Source organism: Pseudophryne corroboree, chromosome 11 (genome assembly GCF_028390025.1).
Source record: "Pseudophryne corroboree isolate aPseCor3 chromosome 11, aPseCor3.hap2, whole genome shotgun sequence".
NCBI lineage: Eukaryota > Metazoa > Chordata > Amphibia > Anura > Myobatrachidae > Pseudophryne > Pseudophryne corroboree.
In genome coordinates, this window is record NC_086454.1 from 264,220,963 (window position 1) to 264,244,249 (window position 23,287).

The following is a 23,287-nucleotide window of genomic DNA, read 5'->3' on the forward strand; positions in this document are numbered from 1 at the left end:
ACTGCATTGTCCCCATTCATTCCTTTATTCCTTCTCTGCAGTACAGTAACCCTGCCATCCAGTGATGCTGCCATGGCTACACGGTATGATATGTCCCTTGTGCTGCCCACTTCTACAAAATTTTACAGGTCCACTTTTAGTTCCCAAACCGCCCCTGATCTCAGACACAAATGCAACAAAATACGCAAGGAAGGGCGCAATTGCGTGCTATCAGGTTCTATGAGTAGGGATCCCGCCCCCCTCAACAGACCCCCCACCCCTCCTCATCAGACCCCACCTCCAGTCCATTAGGTCTGCTTCCATAAATTTCCTGGGCTGTTTTTCCATCCAATCCTCCCCTGGGTACAACATGTATTATGTATTATGTGGTACATTATATTTTCATATTACTAATATCACAAAATTCTCTTCAGTAGAAGAGCTACTAAAAATGTCGAGACCACTGAATGAGACTATTGACGAAAGAAATAGAAAAAATAAAAATCAACTGCTTTTCTTTTACTGTATAAGAAATCTTATCATATGAGACAGCTGCCTCAATGTGCCTCATAAAATGACCACCTTCATAGGCAAACTCACGTGGGGAGTTCTGGTTGCCCAGAAACCTCCCACCTCTTGGCAAGTGGCTCAAATTAAGACAATAGCAATGGTATATAATAAGAATTTACTTACCGATAATTCTATTTCTCATAGTCCGTAGTGGATGCTGGGGACTCCGTAAGGACCATGGGGAATAGCTGCTCCGCAGGAGACTGGGCACATCTAAAGAAAGCTTTAGGACTAACTGGTGTGCACTGGCTCCTCCCCCTATGACCCTCCTCCAACCCTCAGTTAGGATACTGTGCCCGGACGAGCGTACACAATAAGGAAGGATTTTGAATCCCGGGTAAGACTCATACCAGCCACACCAATCACACCGTATAACTTGTGATCTGAACCCAGTTAACAGCATGATAACAGAGGAGCCTCTGAAAGATGGCTCACAACAATAATAACCCGATTTTTGTAACAATAACTATGTACAAGTATTGCAGACAATCCGCACTTGGGATGGGCGCCCAGCATCCACTACGGACTATGAGAAATAGAATTATCGGTAAGTAAATTCTTATTTTCTCTAACGTCCTAAGTGGATGCTGGGGACTCCGTAAGGACCATGGGGATTATACCAAAGCTCCCAAATGGGCGGGAGAGTGCGGATGACTCTGCAGCACCAAATGAGAGAACTCCAGGTCCTCCTCAGCCAGGATATCAATTTTGTAGAATTTTACAAACGTATTTGCTCCTGACCAAGTAGCTGCTCGGCAAAGTTGTAAAGCCGAGACCCCTCGGGCAGCCGCCCAAGATGAGCCCACCTTCCTTGTGGAGTGGGCATTTACAGATTTTTGGCTGTGGCAGGCCTGCCACAGAATGTGCAAGCTGAATTGTACTACAAATCCAACGAGCAATAGTCTGCTTAGAAGCAGGAGCACCCAGCTTGTTGGGTGCACACAGGATAAACAACGAGTCAGATTTCCTGACTCCAGCCGTCCTGGAAACATATATTTTCAGGGCACTGACAACGTCTAGCAACTTGGAGGCCTCCAAGTCCCTAGTAGCCGCAGGCACCACCAATAGGCTGGTTCAGGTGAGACGCTGAAACCACCTTGGGGAGAAACTGAGGACGAGTCCTCAATTCCGCCCTGTCCGAATGGAAAATCAGATAAGGGCTTTTTCAGGATAAAGCCGCCAATTCTGACACGCGCCTGGCCCAGGCCAGGGCCAACAGCATGACCACTTTCCATGTGAGATATTTTAACTCCACAGATTTAAGTGGTTCAAACCAATGTGACTTTTGGAACCCAAAACTACATTGAGATCCCAAAGTGCCACTGGAGGCACAAAAGGAGGCTGTATATGCAGTACCCCTTTTACAAACGTCTGAACTTCAGGGACTGAAGCTAGTTCTTTTTGGAAGAAAATTGACAGGGCCGAAAATTTTAACCTTAATGGACCCCAATTTCAGGCCCATAGACACTCCTGTTTGCAGGAAATGTAGGAATCGACCCAGTTGAATTTCCTCCGTCGGGCCTTACTGGCCTCGCACCACGCAACATATTTTCGCCAATTGCGGTGATAATGTTTTTGCGGTTACATCCTTCCTGGCTTTGATCAGGATAGGGATGACTTCATCCGGAATGCCTTTTTTCCTTCAGGATCCGGCGTTCAACCGCCATGCCGTCAAACGCAGCCGCGGTAAGTCTTGGAACAGACAGGGTCCTTGCTGGAGCAGGTCCCTTCTTAGAGTTAGAGGCCACGGATCCTCCGTGAGCATCTCTTGAAATTCCGGTTACCAAGTCCTTCTTGGCCAATCCGGAGCCACGAATATAGTGCTTTCTCCTCTCCATCTTATCAATCTCAGTACCTTGGGTATGAGAGGCAGAGGAGGGAACACATACACTGACTGGTACACCCACGGTGTTACCAGAGCGTCTACAACTATTGCCTGAGGGTCTCTTTACCTGGCGCAATACCTGTCGAGTTTTTTAATCATGTGGACGACTTCTGGGTGAAGTCCCCACTCTCCCGGGTGGAGGTCGCGCTGAGGAAGTCTGCTTCCCAGTTGTCCACTCCCGGAATGAATACTGTTGACAGTGCTATCACATGATTTTCCGCCCAGCGAAGAATCCCTGCAGCTTCTGCCATTACCCTCCTGCTTCTTGTGCCACCCTGTCTGTTTACGTGGGTGACTGCCATGATGTTGTCCGACTGGATCAACACCGGCTGACCTTGAAGCAGAGGTCTTGCTAAGCTTAGAGCATTGTAAATGGCCCTTAGCTTCAGGATATTTATGTGAAGTGATGTATCCAGGCTTGACCCTAAGCCCTGGATATTCCTTCCCTGTGTGACTGCTCCCCAGCCTCGCAGGCTGGCATCCGTGGTCACCAGGACCCAGTCCTGAATGCCGAATCTGCAGCCCTCTAGAAGATGAGCACTCTGCAACCACCACATGATGGATACCCTTGTCCTTGGTGACAGGGTTATCCGCTGATGCATCTGAAAATGCGACCCGGACCATTTGTCCAGTAGGTTCCACTGGAAAGTTCTTGCGTGGAATCTAACGAATGGGATTGCTTCGTAGGAAGCCACCATTTTTACCCAGAACCCTTGTGCATTGATGCACTGAGACTTGGTTCGGTTTTAGGAGGTTCCTGACTAGCTCGGATAACTCCCTGGCTTTCTCTTCCGGGAGAAACACCTTTTTTTTTTTTTTTTGGACTGTGTCCAGGAACATCCCTAGGAAACAGAAGACAAGTCGTCGGAACCAGCTGCGATTTTGGAATATTGAGAATCCAATCATGCTGCCGCAACACTACCTGAGATAGTGCTACACCGACTTCCAACTGTTCCCTGGATCTTACCCTTATCAGGGAATCGTCCAAGTAAGGGATAACTAAAATTCCCTTCCTTCGAAGGGATATCATTTCGGCCATTACCTTGGTAAAGACCCGGGGTGCCGTGGACCATCCCTACGGCAGCGTCTGAACTGATAGTGACAGTTCTGTACCATAACCTGAGGTACCCTTGCTGAGAAGGGTAAATTTTGACATGAAGGTAAGCATCCTTGATGTCCCGAGACATCATGTAGTCCCCTTCTTCCTGGTACGCAATCACTGCTCTGAGTGACTCAATCTTGAATTTGAACCTCTGTATGTAAGTGTTCAAAGATTTTAGATTTTAGATTTAGAATCGGTCCCACCGGGCCGTCTGGCTTCGGTACCACAATAGTGTGGAATAATACCCCGTTCCCTGTTGCAGGAGGGGTACCTTGATTATCACCTGCTGGGAATACAGCTTGTGAATGGCTTCCAAAACTGCCTCCCTGTCAGAGGGAGACGTCGGTAAAGCCGACTTTTGGAAACGGCGAGGGGGAGACGTCTCGAATTTCAATATGTACCCTTGAGATATTACCTGAAGGATCCAGGGGTCGACTTGCGAGTGAGCCCACTGCGCACTGAAATTCATTGAGAACGGGCCCCCACCGTGCCTGAGCTTGTAAGGCCCTAGCGTCATACTGAGGGCTTTTGCAGAGGCGGGAAAGGATTTCTGTTCCTGGGAACTGGGTAATCTCTTCAGCCTTTTTCCTCTCCCTCTGTCACGAGCAGAAAAGAGGAACCTTTTGTCCGCTTGCCAACAAAGGACTGCGCCTGATAATACGGCGTCTTATTTTGAGAGGCGACCTGGGGTACAAACGTGGATTTCCCAGTTGTTGCCGTGGCCACCAGGTCTAAAAGACCGACCCCAAATGCCGTTTGGAATCCGCATCACCTGACCATTTTACTGGTAGAATTGGACAACGCACTTATACTTGATGCCAGTCGGCAAATATTCCGCTGTGCATCATGCATATATAGAAATGCATCTTTTAAATGCTCTATAGGCAATAATATACTATCCTTATCTAGGATATCAATATTTCCAGTCAGGGAATCCGACCATGCCAACCCAGCACTGCACCTCCAGGCTGAGGCGATTGCTGGTCGCAGTATAACACCAGTAGGTGTGTGAATACATTTTTGGATACCCTCCTGCTTTCTATCAGCAGGATCCTTAAGGGCGGCCATCTCATGAGAGGGTAGAGCCCTTGTTCTTACAAGCGTGTGAGCGCCTTATCCCCCCAAGGGGGTGTTTCCCAACGCACCCTAACCTCTGGCGGGAAAGGGTATACAGCCAATACTTTTTAAGAAATTATCAATTGTTATCGGGGGGAAACCCACGCATCATCACACACCTCATTTTATTTCTCAGATTCAGGAAAACTACAGGTAGTTTTTCCCTCACCGAACATAATACCCCTTTTTGGTGGTACTCGTATTATCAGAAATGTGTAAAACATTTTTCATTGCCTCAATCGTGTGGCCCTACTGGAAATCACGGTTGTCTCTTCACCGTCGACACAGGAGTCAGTATCCGTGTCGGCGTCTGTATCTGCCATCTGAGGTAACGGGCGCTTTAGAGCCCCTGACGGCCTATGAGACGTCTGGACAGGCACAAGCTGAGTAGCCAGCTGTCTCATGTCAACCACTGTTTTTTTATACAGAGCTGACACTGTCACGTAATTTTCAACAGTACATCCACTCAGGTGTCGACCCCCTAGGTGGTGACATCACTGTTACAGACACTCTGCTCCGTCTCCACATCATTTTTCTCCTCATACATGTCGACACAAACGTACCGACACACAGCACACACACAGGGAATGCTCTGATAGAGGACAGGACCCCACTAGCCCTTTGGGGAGACAGAGGGAGAGTATGCCAGCACACACCAGAGCGCTATATATATATACAGGGATAACCTTATATAAGTGTTTTTCCCCTTATAGCTGCTGTATGTTTTAATACTGCGCCTAATTAGTGCCCCCCTCTCTTTTTTTAACCCTTTCTGTAGTGTAGTGACTGCAGGGAAGAGCCAGGGAGCTTCCCTCCAACTGAGCTGTGAGGGAAAATGGCGCCAGTGTGCTGAGGAGATAGGCTCCGCCCCCTTTTCGGCGGCCTTATCTCCCGTTTTTCTGTATATTCTGGCAGGGGTTAAATGCATCCATATAGCCCAGGAGCTATATGTGATGTATTTTTTGCCATGTAAGGTATTTTTATCATGTTTTATTGCGTCTTAGGGCGCCCCCCCCAGCGCCCTGCACCCTCAGTGACCGGAGTATGAAGTGTGCTGAGAGCAATGGCGCACAGCTGCAGTGCTGTGCGCTACCTTATTGAAGACAGGAACGTCTTCTGCCGCCGATTTTTCCGGACCTCTTCGCTCTTCTGGCTCTGTAAGGGGGCCGGCGGCGCGGCTCCGGGACCCATCCAGGCTGGGCCTGTGATCGTCCCTCTGGAGCTAATGTCCAGTAGCCAAGAAGCCCAATCCACTCTGCACTCAGGTGAGTTCGCTTCTTCTCCCCTTAGTCCCTCGATGCAGTGAGCCTGTTGCCAGCAGGTCTCACTGAAAATAACAAACCTAAACTAAAACTTTCACTAAGAAGCTCAGGAGAGCCCCTAGTGTGCACCCTTCTCGTCGGGCACAGAAATCTAACTGAGGCTTGGAGGAGGGTCATAGGGGGAGGAGCCAGTGCACACCAGTTAGTCCTAAAGCTTTCTTTAGATGTGCCCAGTCTCCTGCGGAGCCGCTATTCCCCATGGTCCTTACGGAGTCCCCAGCATCCACTTAGGACGTTAGAGAAAATACGATTATCATGCAGTTTAAGGGACAGAGCAGAGCTGCTGCACATGCCCAGTGCTAGCAGCTTCTACCAGGTTTGCTGTGTGTGATTGAGTCCTCAATCAGTGTACTGGACCAGAGAGTAGCTGCCAGGAAGAAGAAACAGGAGCCTTATCATGAGATAGGAGAAAGTGTGCTTAGAAAGTGCAGTACTGGTTCTATTGTATTTGTGTATTTATTATGCTGTGGTCAACCTTTTCCTGACCATATATTTATATTATTTAAATGTTTGATACAACATATAGACCATCTATAGTGTAAAATATTAATACTGTATCCAGTGTATAACCCCCCCCCCCAATGTTAACATTAATGTCCAGAGTCGTAACTAGGTTCCTCGCTCACTCAGACACCCACACTTGCCCCAATGTTCCGCAGAGTGGGAGATTGTGGACTGCATTTGGAAATTCCCCTCTAGAAAGCCTGCTAGAGGAGGCCATGGCACTATTGGGGTAGAGGTTATTTAATTACTTACAGTATTAATCCTATATTATAAAAAACAAATACTTCTCTTTACCTATATGGGGTGAATCCAAGTGTTTTGTACGTCAGAGGCCACTAGATGGCGCACAATGGAGCAGTTCAATTGTTGCTCAGTTCAGGCGCACACAGCAGCCAGTGCTGTCATTACTGTTATGTTGTTCCATCATTTTGATTTTGGCTGGTAACTAGTAAAACATAATGCAAAAAATACAAGTAGCATTTCATTAGCAAGGTGGGCAGACAAGATTTCAGATAATAGAGGCAGTTATCAAAGAATAATGGAATGTAGAGGGGCACCACACCCCAACAATGAGAAAGACAGTCAGCATGGGTGGCACAGCTAAAGCTTGCCATACACTTTAAGGGGCGACTCAATTAGCACGGCTAATTGCCATGCCAGAGCAATCCAGTTAGCAGGGATTACCCTGCGCATGAATGCCCAATGTGAAATGAGTTGCTAGGTAAAATCCATGTAAAATGACAAAATTAGGGGTTCGCGTGTGGGCAAAACAGTTGATTCCGCAGTTTACGCAGAATCAGTGGGTTTACACACATGCCATCCCGCAGAATCAGTGGGTTTACACACATGCCATCCTGATTTTTAGGTGCAGGAAAAAGGATATTTAATTGAATTGAATTTAATTGAATTACAATGCGTTTTGTCTATGCAGACTTCATCAAGGTGATGATATCTGCATAGATGAAACGCGTTAGAATTCCAAATTGACCTCCTGCATTACAGATAAGCTACCTCCAGATTCCTATTTATGTTGTTGCTGCTTCTTATAACTTTTTATAAATTTTATCATTTTTTACAATTTCTACATTTTACGTTTTTATGTACATATTTACAGTATATACATCTTTTTAAATATCTACATGTAAAATCTTTGTCCTCCCAATTTTATGTATCCAGCTGTTGTATAAATAAAATATGTTATAATTTTATTTGGGCTATCTGATCTACTTTTTAACCACTTTTCTATGACCTCAATATTTTCTTGCTATAAACCTGGCACAACCAGTCACTGATACCTCTATTCACCTGTTTTATGTTCCATTGGCACAGTAACTTACCATTGCTGTACATTTAGAGGTTAGCTGATGCCCTTAAATTTAGGGAGTTTCTATCCAATAGACTAATTTTGATATACTGTTGCTAGAAAACACCTCATAAGTGGCGCTGTACCATATATATATATATATATATATATATAATGGCAAGAAAGAGGAGCGACCCATTGCAGGGCACTTCAAAGAATATCTGCATTCATTGGCAACACTTACATACAAAGTAATAGACCATGTTCCGGCATCAAAAAAAAGTGGTGATAGGGAAAATAACATTTGCAACTGGAGGCATATTGGATCCATTGAATGAACTCTGTTGTTCTTTTCATAGCTCGGGTGATCCTGCCAGACTCAGATTCCATGTTGAGGCCGAAACATCATCTTCCTGGCATCGGATTCTCGCAGGACTTGGATTCTGTATAAGGTGCCGCAGCCGGGAGCCGTCGCTATTTCACTCAATACACGCTGACAAATGCTGTGCTATACTCTGCTGTTTAGGCTGTGCTGTGTCCATACAGAGACTCCAGACTAATTGAGGCTGTGCAGTATATTGACTGTGTATATAGGGGCACACTGCATGCTGCTGTGTGTTGCGCTGTACTCTGCTGTATTGGCTGTGCTTTACTCAAGTGCGCTTTGTTCATGTGCATCTATAAGCCATGTAAGCCGCTTTTCAAGGCGAACTGCAATTTTAAAAATAGAAAAGAAAAAATATAATATATATCTATTGTTTTTATAATGGTTGGTTGGTGCACTTTACTCAAGTGCGCTTTGTTCACGTGCATCTATAAGCACTGTGATCTGTGCAGTTTGAACCGAGCTGCAAGTATAAAAATAGAAAAATAAAAAATATATATCTATTGTTTTTGTACTGGGCGGTTGGTGCACTTTACTCAAGTGCGCTTTGTTCACATGCATCTATAAACACTGTCATCCGCCCTTTTTGAACCGATCTTCAAGTTTAAAAATAGAAAAATAAATATATATCTATTGTTTTTGCACTGGTTGGTCAGTGTGCCATACTCAAGTGTGCTTTGTTCACGTGCATCTATAAGTCGTGTGATCCACACAGTTCAAACCGAGCTGCAAGTTTAAAAAAAAAAATATATATATATCTCCTATATAATAGCCCAGATTTGTGACTTTGTGATTCATTTGCTAACGCTGGGCGGAGTCACAACAGTGGGCGGAGTTAGTCAAATGAGTCACAGATCTGGCCAAATCTACAGGAGACTAGGAGCAGAAGCAGATAGTATGGGCATGGCACAGGCAGGGGTGCATACCTCCCAGCTTTCTGCAGGAGCTTTCTTCAGACAGAAGGAGGGACACACACTCGGCAAAAAGGGGGCGTGGCTTCACGGAAGGGCCCCGTTTTCGTCAATGAGGGGGCATGCCCAGTGCTCTGTGAGCTGCTGGCATGCCCCCAGGGGCTGATTATGAGTCCGAGGGGGCCAGGGCACTTGAGACAGGGGAGCCCTATCTCATTGCTGTGCCTGCTGTTGGTTGGGGGCGTGGTCTAATCGAGGGACGCGAGGCCACGCCCCTTTACGCAAATTCCGTTTTTTTGTTTTTTTTAATGGAATTTTGGCCCCTCAGCTAGCAGCTAGGGCTACATCCAGATGAGGTGGTCGCTCCCCCCCTACACACCCGCACAGGCAGAAGAAAGCAGGGAGACTGCTGCCTCCCTGCAACACCACAGACCTGCCAACACGCAGCAGCGTGTGCTGACAGTAGCACAATGCTGCCGTTGTTGCTGGCAGGACGGGGGGGGGGGCTTCTGAGCTGGGACAGAGCTACTCGAGCCGGGGGGCCCCCTAAAACTGTGGGGCCAACGGTACGTACCCCCTGCCCCCCCCCTTAATCCGGCTCTGCTGCTGGAACCCCCCCTTAATCCATACCCCCTGATGCCCCCTCTCCCTCTGTCTCCACTATTCACCGCTGCTCTGCTAAGCAGAACAGCGAGTACAGGAGCTTTCCAACTGACCCCCCCCCCCGTTACCGCGGGACACTGCGACCCGCGGGTGGGACAGCGGGACAGACCCAAAAAAATGGGACTGTCCCGCGAAAATCGGGACATTTGGGAGGTATGGGGGTGTGTGAGGGGGTATGCCGTACAGACAGACGGGCACCGGCTCACTGTGTGCTTGACCCCCCCGCTCTCTGGCGCGGAGGAGCGTCACATTCTGGCACACTCCACGCTTCTTAGCTGCAGTTTTGTGGGGCACCTGCCGCTGTGCAGGTTCCGTACTGCCTCTGTTATCTCCAGCCCCGGCAACCCCACCGCTAGCTGCAGCGCTGCCACCCACAGTGAGGTGCGCCCAGCTCCTTCACACACTTTAGCCGGCGGGTAACGCTGCAGAAGTCCGAGCTGCTTGCAGGCTCCGACCCCCTCCTCCCTCCAGCCGCAGCATCTCCTGGGGGCTAACCAGTTACTCCCAGTCTCCCCTTACCACAGTGCCCGGCAGCTGCGCGAGGTCTGCGGTGTGTGACTGAGGAGGAGGGGAGGGATGTGGACGGGCAGAGGAAGCAGGACTCCAGCCTAAGAGAGTCAGCCATGCCAAGTCTCCACCAGCAGCAGATCCCAACAGGTTGGAGTGGAACAGCAGTAGCCAGCAGCAGTGACTCCGGTAAGTCACCACTGTTTTGTCCCTAATACCAATCTCTCCCGTGCCCTGTGTTCTGTCATGTCCCTGTCACCCCTGGCCTTGCCCTGCCACCCTTATCCTGGCCCTTTCACCCTTATCCTGGCCCTGTCACCCTTATCCTGGCCCTGTCACCCTTATCCTGGCCCTTTCACCCTTATCCTGGCCCTTTCACCCTTATGCCGGCCCTGTCACCCTTATGCTGGCCCTGTTACCCTTATGCTGGCCCTGTTACCCCTATCCTGGCCCTGTTACCCCTGTGCTTGCCCTGTCAACCCTATACTGGCCCTGTCACCCCTGTCCTGTTCCTGCCACCCCTATCCTGTCCCTGTCATTTCTGTCCTGGCCCCGTCGCCCCTGTCCTGGCCCCGTCACCCCTTTTCTGACCCTGTCACCCCTGTCCTGGCCCCGTCAACCCTGTTCTGACCCTATCACCCCTGTCCTGGCCCTGTTACTGCATACCCTCCAACTACCTTTTTGGCAGGTACAATACCCGCAGCGCCTCCAGACCTCTCCCCAATGCACCACACCTCCGCACCTTCCCCTCCACCCCTCCCCCACACGCTGTGCCTCCAGACCCCCTACACCACCCGCGGCTCCCACTCCTCCGCCCCTTCACCACCCACAGCACCTCCAGGCCCCCTCCACCATCCACCCCCTTTATATGTTTCCCCCCACACCTGCCCCCCTCCACCCGCAGCATCTGCAGACACCCTCCTCCATCCGTGGTCCCCCCCTCACTAACCCCTCCCCCACCAATGGCACCACCGCACCTGCCCCTCCACCACCAGCAGCACCTCCGGACCTCCTTTCCTATGCGCCGCACCACCCGTACCTGCCCCTCCCCTACCCATGGCGCCTGCGGACCCCTACCCCACCCCCGGCACTCCCGACCCTTCCCATCCCACAGCACCTCCGGAACCCTTTACCCATCCACAACATCCCCACACCTGCCCCTCTCCCACCCATGGCACCCCTGCCCCTCCCCCACCTGCAGTGCCTCCGGACCCCTCCCCAATCTGCATCCCCCACTCCCCTGCCCCTCCCCCACCCGCAGCACCTCCCGACTCTTCCCCATCCGGGCCCCACCCCCACTTCTGCCCCCCCTCCACCTGCAGCATCTACAGACACCATCCGCAGTCCCCCCCGCAACCGCTACATTCTGTACATCGTGCCCTGCAGGTGCTGTTCACGCCGTCGCAAGGGGCTGCGCCTCCTTCACCATCGCACGCCCTTTCATTGTGCAATATTTAACCACTAACAAAGGAATGCAGGTAATACTTTATATAATACAAATGTTGAACCCCAGAAAGGCATGCAAGGGTTAAGGGGGCGTAGCCCCTTGCGACGGTGTGAAGAGCGCCCGTAGGGCGCGATGAAGCACCTAGTATATATATATACACACAGTATATCTATTGTTTTTGGACTGGTTGGTTGGTGCGCTTTACACAAGTGTGCTTTGTGCACGTGCATCTATAAGTCATATGATCCGCGCAGTTCGAACTGAGCTGCAAGTTTAAAAGTAGAAAAATAAAAATATATATCTATTGTTTTTGTACTGGTTGGTTGGTGCGCTTTACTCAAGTGCGGTTTGTTCACGTACATCTATAAGCCCTCTGATCCACAAAGTGATCTGCAACTAGTCCAGCAACATCATCTAATAAAACCGATGCTCAAGGGCATAGCGGATCTAAGTCAGGGCGTCGTCTAAAATCAAAAACCCAATATACAGTTTTAAAGAAAAGACACCTCTTATAAAGGGAAGGTTTGGTGTAAAAAAACATAAAATTGCCAACATGCCATTTACCACACGCAATGTGTGACAATGCAAGACCTTTTCACTCAGAGTCTAGAAGAGGTGTAAAAAAACCTGAAAACCTCTAAGGCAGTAGAACAAACTGCATATAGAAACAGAAATGTCATAAATTCCTGAGGAGAGTATAAGTGTGTCTAAAAGTGTTATGTGTGAGCCTGATTATTCTGATTCTGTACTCTCAGAGAAGCCGCCTTCCACTATTTATGCTCCCTCTGCAAATGTGGGGATGAGCAGCAGAAGTATAGCCGATGACATAAAAATTGAGGATGCCACTATGGAATTGCAAAAGGATGAGGAAAATATTTATTAGGCTTATGCTGGGGCTAATGAGGATGTTGTGGATGTTCTTTGTGTAAGTCAGGCACCAGTGGAGCAACTTTTGGCCATGATAAGAAGAGGGCTATTGTCATGCCTGGGCATTGGACTAACAAATCCACCTTGGAATTATTTTTACCCAAATCCTGACAACATTTGTCAAGCCATCTGTTGCCTTTGTGGAACCACAGTAAGTAGCATCTAGGAACCTTCATCCTGTTACATCATTTACAGCAAGCTCATGACAAGTTATTAATAACCTCAAAAGCTGGTGCTAAAAATAAACAAGCACTCAAGCATCAGCTTACTCTCTTCTCTCAACTAGATCCCAGCACCTGCAATCTCCACTGCCAACACCTTCATCCTCAATATCCTCAGTAATCATCAGAGGTAGTCCTGCATCCAATTTAAGGCTAAGTGACTCCTCCCCATTCCACGATTCCTCTGAAGAATCCTTGAGCGCTAGGCCTGCTGCTGCTTAGGGTGGTTCTTCATCCCAGTAGAGGACTAAGAAGACTAGTAGAATTGTAAAAAATCAATTGACTGTGCGACAATCCTTTGCAAGGGGAAGCAAGTATAACAGCTCTCACCCAGTTGCACAGCATATTACTGACGTCATCACGACTATACTAGTATTAGATCTGCATCCAATATCCGCCATTAATGCAGTGAGATTTACACAGTTAATTGAGGTCCTGTGTCCCCGGTACCAAATTCCATCTCGGTTCTATTTTAGCCAAAAAGCCATTCTTTGGCTGTAACAGAACATTAAAAAACCGTCATTATTGGCCTACCACTGACAACCTCTTAGAAAAATTAAGAGATGTCATAAAAACATGGTTTACCCCACTTGGACTCTCCTCATGATTTGTGGTTTCTGATAATGCCACAAATATTATGAAACCACTACAGCTGGGTGAATTCCAACACGTCCCCTGTTTTGCTCACACGATCAACTTAGTAGTACAGGGCTTTTTAAAAAATGACAGGGTCGTGCAGAAGATGCTATCTGAATAATTTTGGGACATTTTCAGCATACAGCAGCGGCATGCAGGAGATTGTAGCACCTGCAAGAACAGTTTAATCTGCATTGCCATCATCTGAAGCAAGAGGTGGTAACAAGGTGGTACTCCACCCTTTATATGCTTCAGCGGATGGAGCAAAAAGCCATCTATAGCTTTACAACAAGCCATGACATTGGGAGAGAAGGGTGAATGTACCTTATCCCAGCATAGTGGAGGGTACTTTCTGCTAGCTTGAGTAAGGTGATTCCCCTAATTAGGCTTTTGGAAATCAGCTGGAGAAATTGAAGGAGGAGATTAAACAAAGCGAATCCGCAAAGTATTACGGACTTGTATAATAAGTCAAAACACAGAATTGGGCGCTAATGTTTAAATCGAATGTTAGCCGCACGTTCCTGGGGCTTGGTTCCTCTGCCACCACTTAAATACAGCAAGAAAAAAACAGAAACTGGAACTGCGCTTAGCATTCAATTAAAGGTTTTATTCATTCCCACAGTAAAAATATATAAAATGTATATAATTATACAATCACCGGCCGGATTTCATATATTGCACGGATCATAAATATAAACGTTTAGTGCCTCTATATAACACCTAACTATTATGCAAAGAGAAAATTACTCCTAAAAACATACATTAAGAAATTAGTGCACATATAGTCGTTCCACTAACTATAATAACTGCCCTTAGGTGACTCCTATAACATTGCAGGCGTCCCTGCAATGTGAGGTATTCCGTCTAATGTCCGTTTGTTTCTATGGCAGCAAAGAAATTATGGAAAGTTGCTTCAGTCATTGGTTATGAACTGTCCCATAGATCGTAAGTCAGCAAAGCAGTATTGTTAGTGCAATTATGACAAGCTTGTAATATGTCCTTCCCTTTAGCACTAGGGTGTCAAAGCTGTCTCTGAATAAGATGTAATAATACTCAGGTGCGAGAGCGTGCTCCCTATTCCCCCTTAGCACTGGGGCCCGGATGTCCGGGTACTGAGTAGATTAGTAAGTTAGTGAGACAGCATGCAAAGTATATCTGGCAGTCACTTGATGAAAGATTTAGCCGGCCGGCTTTAAACTCACTTATCCACATACGCGTTTCTCCGCCTTGGTATATCTTCGGCGGCTTCCTCAGTGTGTATAATAAGTCCTATATTTGCTTCTCCAGGATTCACGGGTTGCCAATATCTTGAATTCTGATAACTACATTTTAGCAACCTTGCTTGATTCTAAGTTTAAGTTGTAACCTGTGTCTTTCATTCCAACTGATCCAGATTTTAAGAGATGCAAAGAGCTCCTGGTGAGCAAGTTGGCACTACAACGTCTCCTCATTCAGTTTTTTCAGTAGCAGCCAGAAAAAAACCAAACTTTCCCAAAAGATCCATTGGCGATGCAGATAAATCAACCCAACAGTTTGACCTCTGGTCGGGTCTAAAAGAATTGCCTAAAATTAGTGACACCTCTACCGTAACTCCATCTGATATGGCCACCATCTAACGAATGGTGGAGAATTGTTTTCATGACACTGTAGAAATAGACATTTCACAGAGTCCCTTCAAGTACTGGAAGGAAAAAAGGCAATTTGGAGGCCCGTGTTCAAACTGGCTTTACATAATAGAAACATAGAATTTGACGGCAGATAAGAACCGATTGGCCCATCTAGTCTGCTCCTTTTTTTTACCAAAACATTACTTAAGCTGCCCACCCTCCATTGTGTACTCGGAGAGTTTTCAGCACAGATGGGAACTTTGTCAGCGATTGGTGTAGGAGGCTACTTCCTCAAAATATGGAAAAGATTATCAAAATGAACTGGAAATTCTACGAGGAAGGCATTTTCCGGTAATTAAGTCAAAGTACATAGACTTTTTTAATGGTGGATTCCAGCGGGGATGAAATAATATTGTGTGAGGATGATGTACACACTGATGAGGATGAGGATGGCAATGAACAAGGATATCTTTTTTTGTCAATTTAAAAAAAAATCCAAAACCAGTCACGGCAGTTCAGCAAATCAAAATCCAAAGCCGGATGACGAATCAGAGCCAAATCCAGCAAAAATGGTCCAGCACACATCACTATTTGTAAGCAGAACAGAGGAATTGCCTTTTAGAAAAGGGACAGCTTGCTGGATAAGGGGGAACAGCAGCTTCAAAGATAGGATGTTGCCAATTGCTTTTCCTCAATGTCAGCAGATTGCACATAATGTGGGAGCACCACATGGAAAATCAAAATACTATGTGTGACATTGTGGGGATATCCTATTAGATCCGATAAGCGTTTTTCTCCCGCATATGTGATGTCACATGGTACATTTTTTTGAGTGGTATTTTTTCGACGTATACTTTTAGCCACTTTCCACAGTATAATTACCTGTTAAGTTTTCGCCAGTATTGCCGTCTCCCGAAAAAGTTTCCCAATAGTAAAGAATAGAGGCCCTCATTCCGAGTTGTTTGCTCGTTCTTTTTCATCGCATCGCAGTGAAAATCCGCTTAGTACGCATGCGCAAAGTTCGCACTGCGACTGCGCCAAGTAACTTTACTATGAAGAAAGTATTTTTACTCACGGCTTTTTCTTCGCTCCGGCGATCGTAATGTGATTGACAGGAAATGGGTGTTACTGGGCGGAAACACGGCGTTTCAGGGGCGTGTGGCTGAAAACGCTACCGTTTCCGGAAAAAACGCAGGAGTGGCCGGAGAAACGGTGGGAGTGCCTGGGCGAACGCTGGGTGTGTTTGTGACGTCAACCAGGAATGACAAGCACTGAACTGATCGCACAGGCAGAGTAAGTCTGGAGCTACTCAGAAACTGCTAAGTAGTTAGTAATCGCAATATTGCGAATACATCGGTCGCAATTTTAAGAAGCTAAGATTCACTCCCAGTAGGCGGCGGCTTAGCGTGTGTAACTCTGCTAAATTCGCCTTGCGACCGATCAACTCGGAATGAGGGCCAGAGTTATCACGAAAATAATGTCCAATTATATGAGAGTGATAACTTTTCAGTCGATCTAGTCCGTTTTCCCACGTTATCATTTCACCTACTCTGACATGGTGAAATGTGGTGTGAATGTTTATTTTTTCAGTTGTCATTAGAAAGGTTGTTTTTTATGACAGTACCCGTTCTTTATTTTTAAATTCACTAAATTCTGTCATTTTTATCATATTTTTTTCTTATTTCTCCCTCCAAACCCCATGATGCATTACTTTGATCCTGACAGGATGAGTTTCCTGACAGGATATTGTCCCAACTTCATGGAACTGGGAGAAAGCACACAGCATTGTACAGTCTGCTGTTTATTTAGTTTTTTTGTGATAATATGCGTTTTTTTGTGGTACCAGCTTTTTAAGCTGTCTGATGTTCATGATCCAGGCTGGTGTGGCAACACAGCAGGTCATGGCGAGGAAGAAAGTGCTCAGGTAAATGTTCCATGTGGTGAGTCAGTTCGTGTTTACTGTACATTCCACGTCCACGCCTGTATTGTACTAGGCATATACTGGGGGGTCTCCATGAGACGGAGGTGATACAAATGTATCACTTATTCCGTGGTGCAATCTATTCACTGTATGAGCTGTTGGATGTGATGACCAAATTTCTGTTTGCACTACATTTTTTGGCGTCAGGCACTTTTCAGCCAACATTGTCCCAATCAGTTGGTGTTGTGCAATCGTCCCTTTCACGTATTTTAACACAGGTCCTTAAGGCATTCCGCAAATTGACGACCCAGTTTATCAAATTCCCAGTTACGGACAGCGAAAGATCTGAGACAAAATTGGCCTTTTTCCAAAAAAATTGGTTTCTCAATATGCGGGGCGCAATAAACTGTACCCATAAGGCACTCACACCACCAAGGGATTTGGAGGAATATTTTCAAAATCAAAAGCACTTCCATTCGATTAACATTCAGATGGTTTGTGATGCCAATATGATGATTACCAATCTACTTGTGGGCTTTCCTGGGTCAGCCCATGACTCCTTTATTCTAAGTTAGTCATCGTTGGCTTGTGATTTTGAATTCAGCAAGATCCCAGATGTTTGGCTGTTGGGTAAGTTCTAAATTAACAATTTTTTTTTTTTTTTTTTTAAATATTGATTTTGTGTTTACTTTCACTCTTGTGGTTGGCCCCATTTAACCTCGCGGTCTACGGCAGACCGCAAAGTTCCCTCCATTGGATATAATGTAGCACCGCTGTGCTACATTGTATCCACAGTGCGCCGCCTGACTGACAGTGCAGGAGCGCACAGCCAATCAGGAGAGTGCCATAACGTGGCGCTCCCTGACTGGCTGAAGGGACCCTCTTTGACAGTCACGGGGTGGTCCCGCCAGTCGGTGAAAGGGGTTCCATGTGAAAAACAATATTCTTTTTTTACACAAATGGCTATCAGCCTCCCATCCACCACCAATGGGTGGGGGGACAGCCTCGGGCTTCACCCCTGGCCCTTGGGTGGCTGGAGGGGGGGACCCCTTGATTTAAGGGGTCCCCACTCCTCCAGGGTACCCTGGCCAGGGGTGACTAGTTGGTGATTTAATGCCAGGGCCTCAGGGACCAATATAAAGATGTCCCCCGGCTGTGGCATTATCTCTCTGACTAGTGGAGCCCGGTGCTGGTGTTAAAAATACGGGGGACCCCTAAGTTTTTTGTCCCCCGTATTTTTTGCACAAGGACCAGGCGCAGAGCCCAGTGCTGGTTGTTTAAATATGGGGGATCCCCAGTCAGTCCCCCCCCCCCCCCGTATTTTTACAACCAGGACCGGCTCAAAGAGCCCGAGGCTGGTTATGCTTAGGAGGGGGGACCCCACGCAATTTTTTTTAATTTTTTTAACACTTTACACACTTACTATAGTATACACAATGAAGCCCTGCACGGATCTCACAGATCCGGCCGGGATTCATTGTGTTAAGTGCGGCAGTGTTTTACTAATCACTCCCGTAAAACACTGGCCGAAATTACGAATGACATCTGCATCGGAAAAAATGAAAATGCAGAATACAACAGCTTAGTAAATGAGTCGTAAAAAAAACAAAAAGTTGCAAATTCACACTACCGATGTCATCCGTGTTTAATCTCCCTCCAAATCCCGACAATTACGAATCTTAGTAAATATACCCCTAAGTCTTTTAACTTGTGAACATTTTCTGCTTCTCATTGCAGAGGAAAGTTCCATCAGGAGGTTCCTGAAAAAGGACACAGAGATGCTAATGTCAGGCAAGGTATTTCATTTACTGTTACTTCACTATCACTGTTTTATTATTTGTATCCTAAATAGTGTGTAATATATAGCATACACATCTACAGATGGAGCTAAGCTAGTCGTGGCTCTGTCTGTGACTAGGAGCGCCCGCCCAGGCACGCCTAGCTCCGAGAGCGTCTCTGTCCGGCCGGGCATGCGCCCCTGCGTCAAAGACGTACCCTATTCACTTGAACAGACAGAGACTGTCAGAATGGAAGTGTCTCTGCTCACTGCCGGCGTGACTAGGTGGACAGATCGCCTAGTAAACGTCGGGAGTATACGCCTGTGATGGAGCCGTCTCAGATGAGTCCGGCTCCATCTGTATATAGCACACCCCAGTGATGAAGATCTCAGCAGGATAGTCCCAATGTCAGGGCTCTGTGCCGCCACATCACGATTGGGACTGTGTTGTCCTGATCTATTCTGCAGTTGGCGATGTATCTCAGATGATCCGATGCCGCTTACAGAGGAGGCTGCCTAGAAATTTCCTTTATTTCTCATTAGCCAGGCAGCCCAGTCTCTTCCAGCATGAGTTTGTGTTGGGTGTAAGCTTATCTGCAATGTGATTATACGCTTTCTTACCTACAGGCCTGGATTTGGAAATCAGGATATATTAAGCCACGTCCCTAATCTGCCCAGGCAGGAGTCACATCCCCCAAACTATGTCCCCAAATCCCATAGTAATGACCACTCTGCTACAGGGAATGGGCCTGAACATTGGGAAATAGAATGGCTGGGTATGTACACATGCATTTCTCACTATGTAACTGATATTTCTATTCTAGTACCTACTGGCGATGACCTTCATATATTTCAAGAGAGCCAAGCTCAGGGTAACTGAATATACGAGCAGAAATTTTTACTGCGCACTGTAAGTATATTTATTCATTGATTAGTCAGATACAACAAAATGATATATCCCAAAAGACTAGGGACTAGGAGTGTGACCACAGCATAACAATGTACAGGATATTTTTAGGAGAAATATTTCCCCCTCTCTTTACCTAGTTTGCTGTAGAATAAAAGTACATCGTTCTCAGAACACCAGTCAGCACACTAGGGTACTAAGTATATATTTACCAGTTAAAGATATTTAATTAGTGTTTACATTGGCAATACAAATGTACTTTTCACAGTGATTACACATGAACTTATCACCATAAATGACCTCATTTGCAAAATTGATGGTAACATAGCACAAACCAGTGATTTCCTGTTTCTGCAGGTTTCTGGCAAATCAGATGAAGGAGGATGATTTCGATATGCCAATCACCAACTTCCAGGAGAAGACAGACGCCTTATGGAAGAGACTGGAGTACCGGACGCTTGTGTCCATGGTAGAATTGGTAGAGGTGAGTGAGGCAGCAGAATTTGGAGAATGTCATGGAGCACACTGTGGGACAGCGGAGTAACACCTCTTGTACACACTGTACTGTGTAATTTGTCGCAGAACACCCCAGCTGTACAGTATCATTCAGGCATAGATTCTGTTCTCTGTGTCCAGGTTTAAGTAAAACTTTTAGAAAAAGAAGGAAGGACAACTCTCTATGTTGGGGCACTCGTTTATACTATAGTATAAACGAGTGCCCCAACATAGAGAGTTGTCCTTCCGTCTCCTTTTTCTATAAGTTTATTTCACAACTCCTGGGAGCACCGCCGGCTCAAATTAATTCATTATCTATACTCAATTGTTCATTCTAGAACTAATCTGTTTTTCAAGATTAAATACAAGATACCGGTTTCTAAAATTAAGTAATCCAGTGCGCTGTTTCCCCATCAAGCTCTGTTTTTTGTTTAAGTAAAACTTTTCCCAGGAGCTGTTTCACAAATGTATTTGTTAGAAATGGTTTAAAACGGAATACAGTTATATGACACAATACTGACCCCTGGATCCCGCCCGCTCACAATCCCGCCGGTCGGCATGCCCTGACACATAGAGTAGGAATAGAACCTGTGGCAAGAACAGCCAGCCACCGTGCCCGCAAGGGGCTTGTTGCGCTCCCCACACCAGCATTCCACCATCTGTATGGCTACCGGCGGTCTCCTGACAGTCGGTCACGCATACCTAACCCGTTTAAAACATGGCTGCAAATATACATAAGTGTGTGCAGCATGTGCCTCGGTGTCTGCATATGGGTGGAAGTACACTGGTTTTACCTATGACTATCAGAATGGTAAGCTATGCGTTTTGCAGCCAACTCTGCATCAGCCCCAGATACTGGGCCATTCCTAAGGGGGTATCCAATTACTTGAGATCCATTTTAAGATAACAAAAAATGGCATGATATAGCGATTTATGACTGATGGTCATTATCGTGGTCTCCAATTAAAGCCAGTTGTTACCATTCGAAAACGTACCTGCGATCGTGAGCTAACACATGGGAACTAGGATAAGTTCCCGATCCCAGTTGTTATCGTGACTCTGATGGACACTTATCGTGGACTATGCTTTGGCTGCTCTGCATCAGGGGAGGAGTGCGCCGCATCGGGGCTAATTGGATATCCCCCAGCGGACCTATTAGCAGCAATAATTGCCACCATCTAGCTCATGCGTCCTATCCGCTTCCATTAGTTTGGAAAGTATTTTAGCTACAGTACATAGCTATGAATTTGATAATATACAAATAGAGGGATGGACAGGCGGGGAAACGCCTCTTGCAGCTGATCAAAGGGGAGTATTTTAAGCGTCTGTTCATCCGAAATTTGGAAAACCAAGAGGAGACCTTGTTGGCTCCAAGTGTGTAATAAAGTTGAGCCAGACACACAGGGTCCTTGGCACCCTGTGTTATGAGGAAGAAAAATAGTATTGTGATTGGATATACCCATTCAGGAGCGGGATAAACGCCATGCAGCGCATGTAGTGGTGAGTAATAAACTGCTGGCATCTGAAGACGGGAAAGTCGTGGGTCTCATGTAAAAAGACTCGGGAGTGAAATATCAGGACAAAAGGACTGTTCCAATCCTCAATTAGCAAATTCATCAGAGATTCACAGCCAATGAGTAGCCAAAGCATAACTTCTGATACAAGCAAGATTAATACCTCCCGAGGCCGGAGATTGACTCAGTTTAAATAAAGCTTTATTTTAGTTTTATATCAGTGTCCTTTAAGAATAGCGGTAACATATGAATAGAGAATAATAACCCAAGAAACAAAATCATCCGCTGAGAATGTTTAACAAATGTGACAACTGCTTGCCCAAAAATGTTTAAAACCCACAATATATTGTATGAACCTGTATTGTACATCATGGAAGGCCAACTTGCAACCTGTGAGCTGAATGTGACCCTCATTAGTTGAATTACAGGTTTTGTTTTTCTCACCAGGTAATAAGAGCAGACAAGCATTGGGCCTGGGAGAGGCACCGAAAATTCTGTCAAGGCGGGGCTAAAAGGAGCTATCCGGGAGGTGGCCCAGCAAACAAACGGAGGAAAAAATGAAGACCATCAGGCTGTAACGCCGGAACATCCAGTGGCGCCTATCTACCATCAGTGTAACCTGCCTCAGCCCTTACCATTCCTCTGTGGCAGGCTGGGGAATAAAATCTACTGAAAACTATGTGTTAAAACTTAAAATCAGCATAGTGAAAACAGCAAAACTGTCCCTGCTCTTTTATTTAACAAACTTATTATTAACATACATTAGGAGAATCTGTATTGGTAAAATGTAGACAGACAGGGTATAAGGGTAACAAATCTGAGGTGCTCAGAGCTCATAGAAAGCGGGGATTGAGAACCACAGGGCATTCTTGGAAAAGGAAGATACCATTGGAAATACACACAAGGGTGGTTCAATAAGTAAGGTAACAAGACCTCTCGTGTGTAATGTTCTCTATTTCGTTCTAAGTTTCCACCAGGCCACAGCAGGCAGACCACTGCTTCCCTCATGGCCATTAGACTCTGCCTCATATCAATCATACTGTCCCAACATCAGTTTGATAACGGCAGGACTGACGTTAAAGATGAGCTGCGTGTGGCCTGGCCGTTGTGGAGAGTGGTCGTGCTTCACCACAGCTCCTGCAGGAATAGCCCTTTTATTATCTGTTCCCCTCATGCCCTTTGCCTGACCGCCCAAGCCAGCCCTCTGAGACCTCTCCTTAGTGGAGACTGCTGCCGTAGGGGACCCGCGGAGTCGGGGAGTGCTTTTAAGCACTCCTGCGGATTGCGGCCTCCCCCCTGCAAGAAGCCGGGACCTAGAGTTTGGAGCCAGCTCGGGCCGGATGTGAGGTGAGGCTCCGTCGCGACTTAACCCCTGGTGGACCCCATCAGCCTTCTGCCACCCCGCCTGGATCCCCTGCATCCTTCCAGGGAGACTGTGTGCTGATCGCGGACGTGAGGGTGAGTTTGCTCCAGGACCGGAGCTCCAGCAACGCGCCCGCTGCTTCCCGGGTCCTCCGGGCTGCCTGCCGTGACCCGCCCTTCCTACCTTCTCCTACCCGCCTGCCGTCTGAGTCCCGCGGTGCTGTGC

At 46.8% G+C, this 23,287-nt stretch overlaps 1 protein-coding gene across 1 annotated transcript in view; it reads left to right on the forward strand.

Annotated features, from left to right (window-relative positions):
- Positions 1 to 22,409, forward strand: part of LOC134970152 (speedy protein A-like) — a 50,346-nt gene extending 27,937 nt beyond the window's left edge. The window contains exons 2-6 of the mRNA XM_063946191.1: positions 8,141 to 8,233; positions 18,744 to 18,802; positions 19,608 to 19,693; positions 20,048 to 20,174; positions 22,147 to 22,409. Coding sequence (XP_063802261.1) covers positions 18,785 to 18,802; positions 19,608 to 19,693; positions 20,048 to 20,174; positions 22,147 to 22,260 — 345 coding nt within the window. The 5' untranslated portion in view covers positions 8,141 to 8,233; positions 18,744 to 18,784 and the 3' untranslated portion in view covers positions 22,261 to 22,409. The remainder of the gene's footprint in view (positions 1 to 8,140; positions 8,234 to 18,743; positions 18,803 to 19,607; positions 19,694 to 20,047; positions 20,175 to 22,146) is intronic.
- The last annotated feature ends 878 nt before the right edge of the window (positions 22,410 to 23,287 follow it).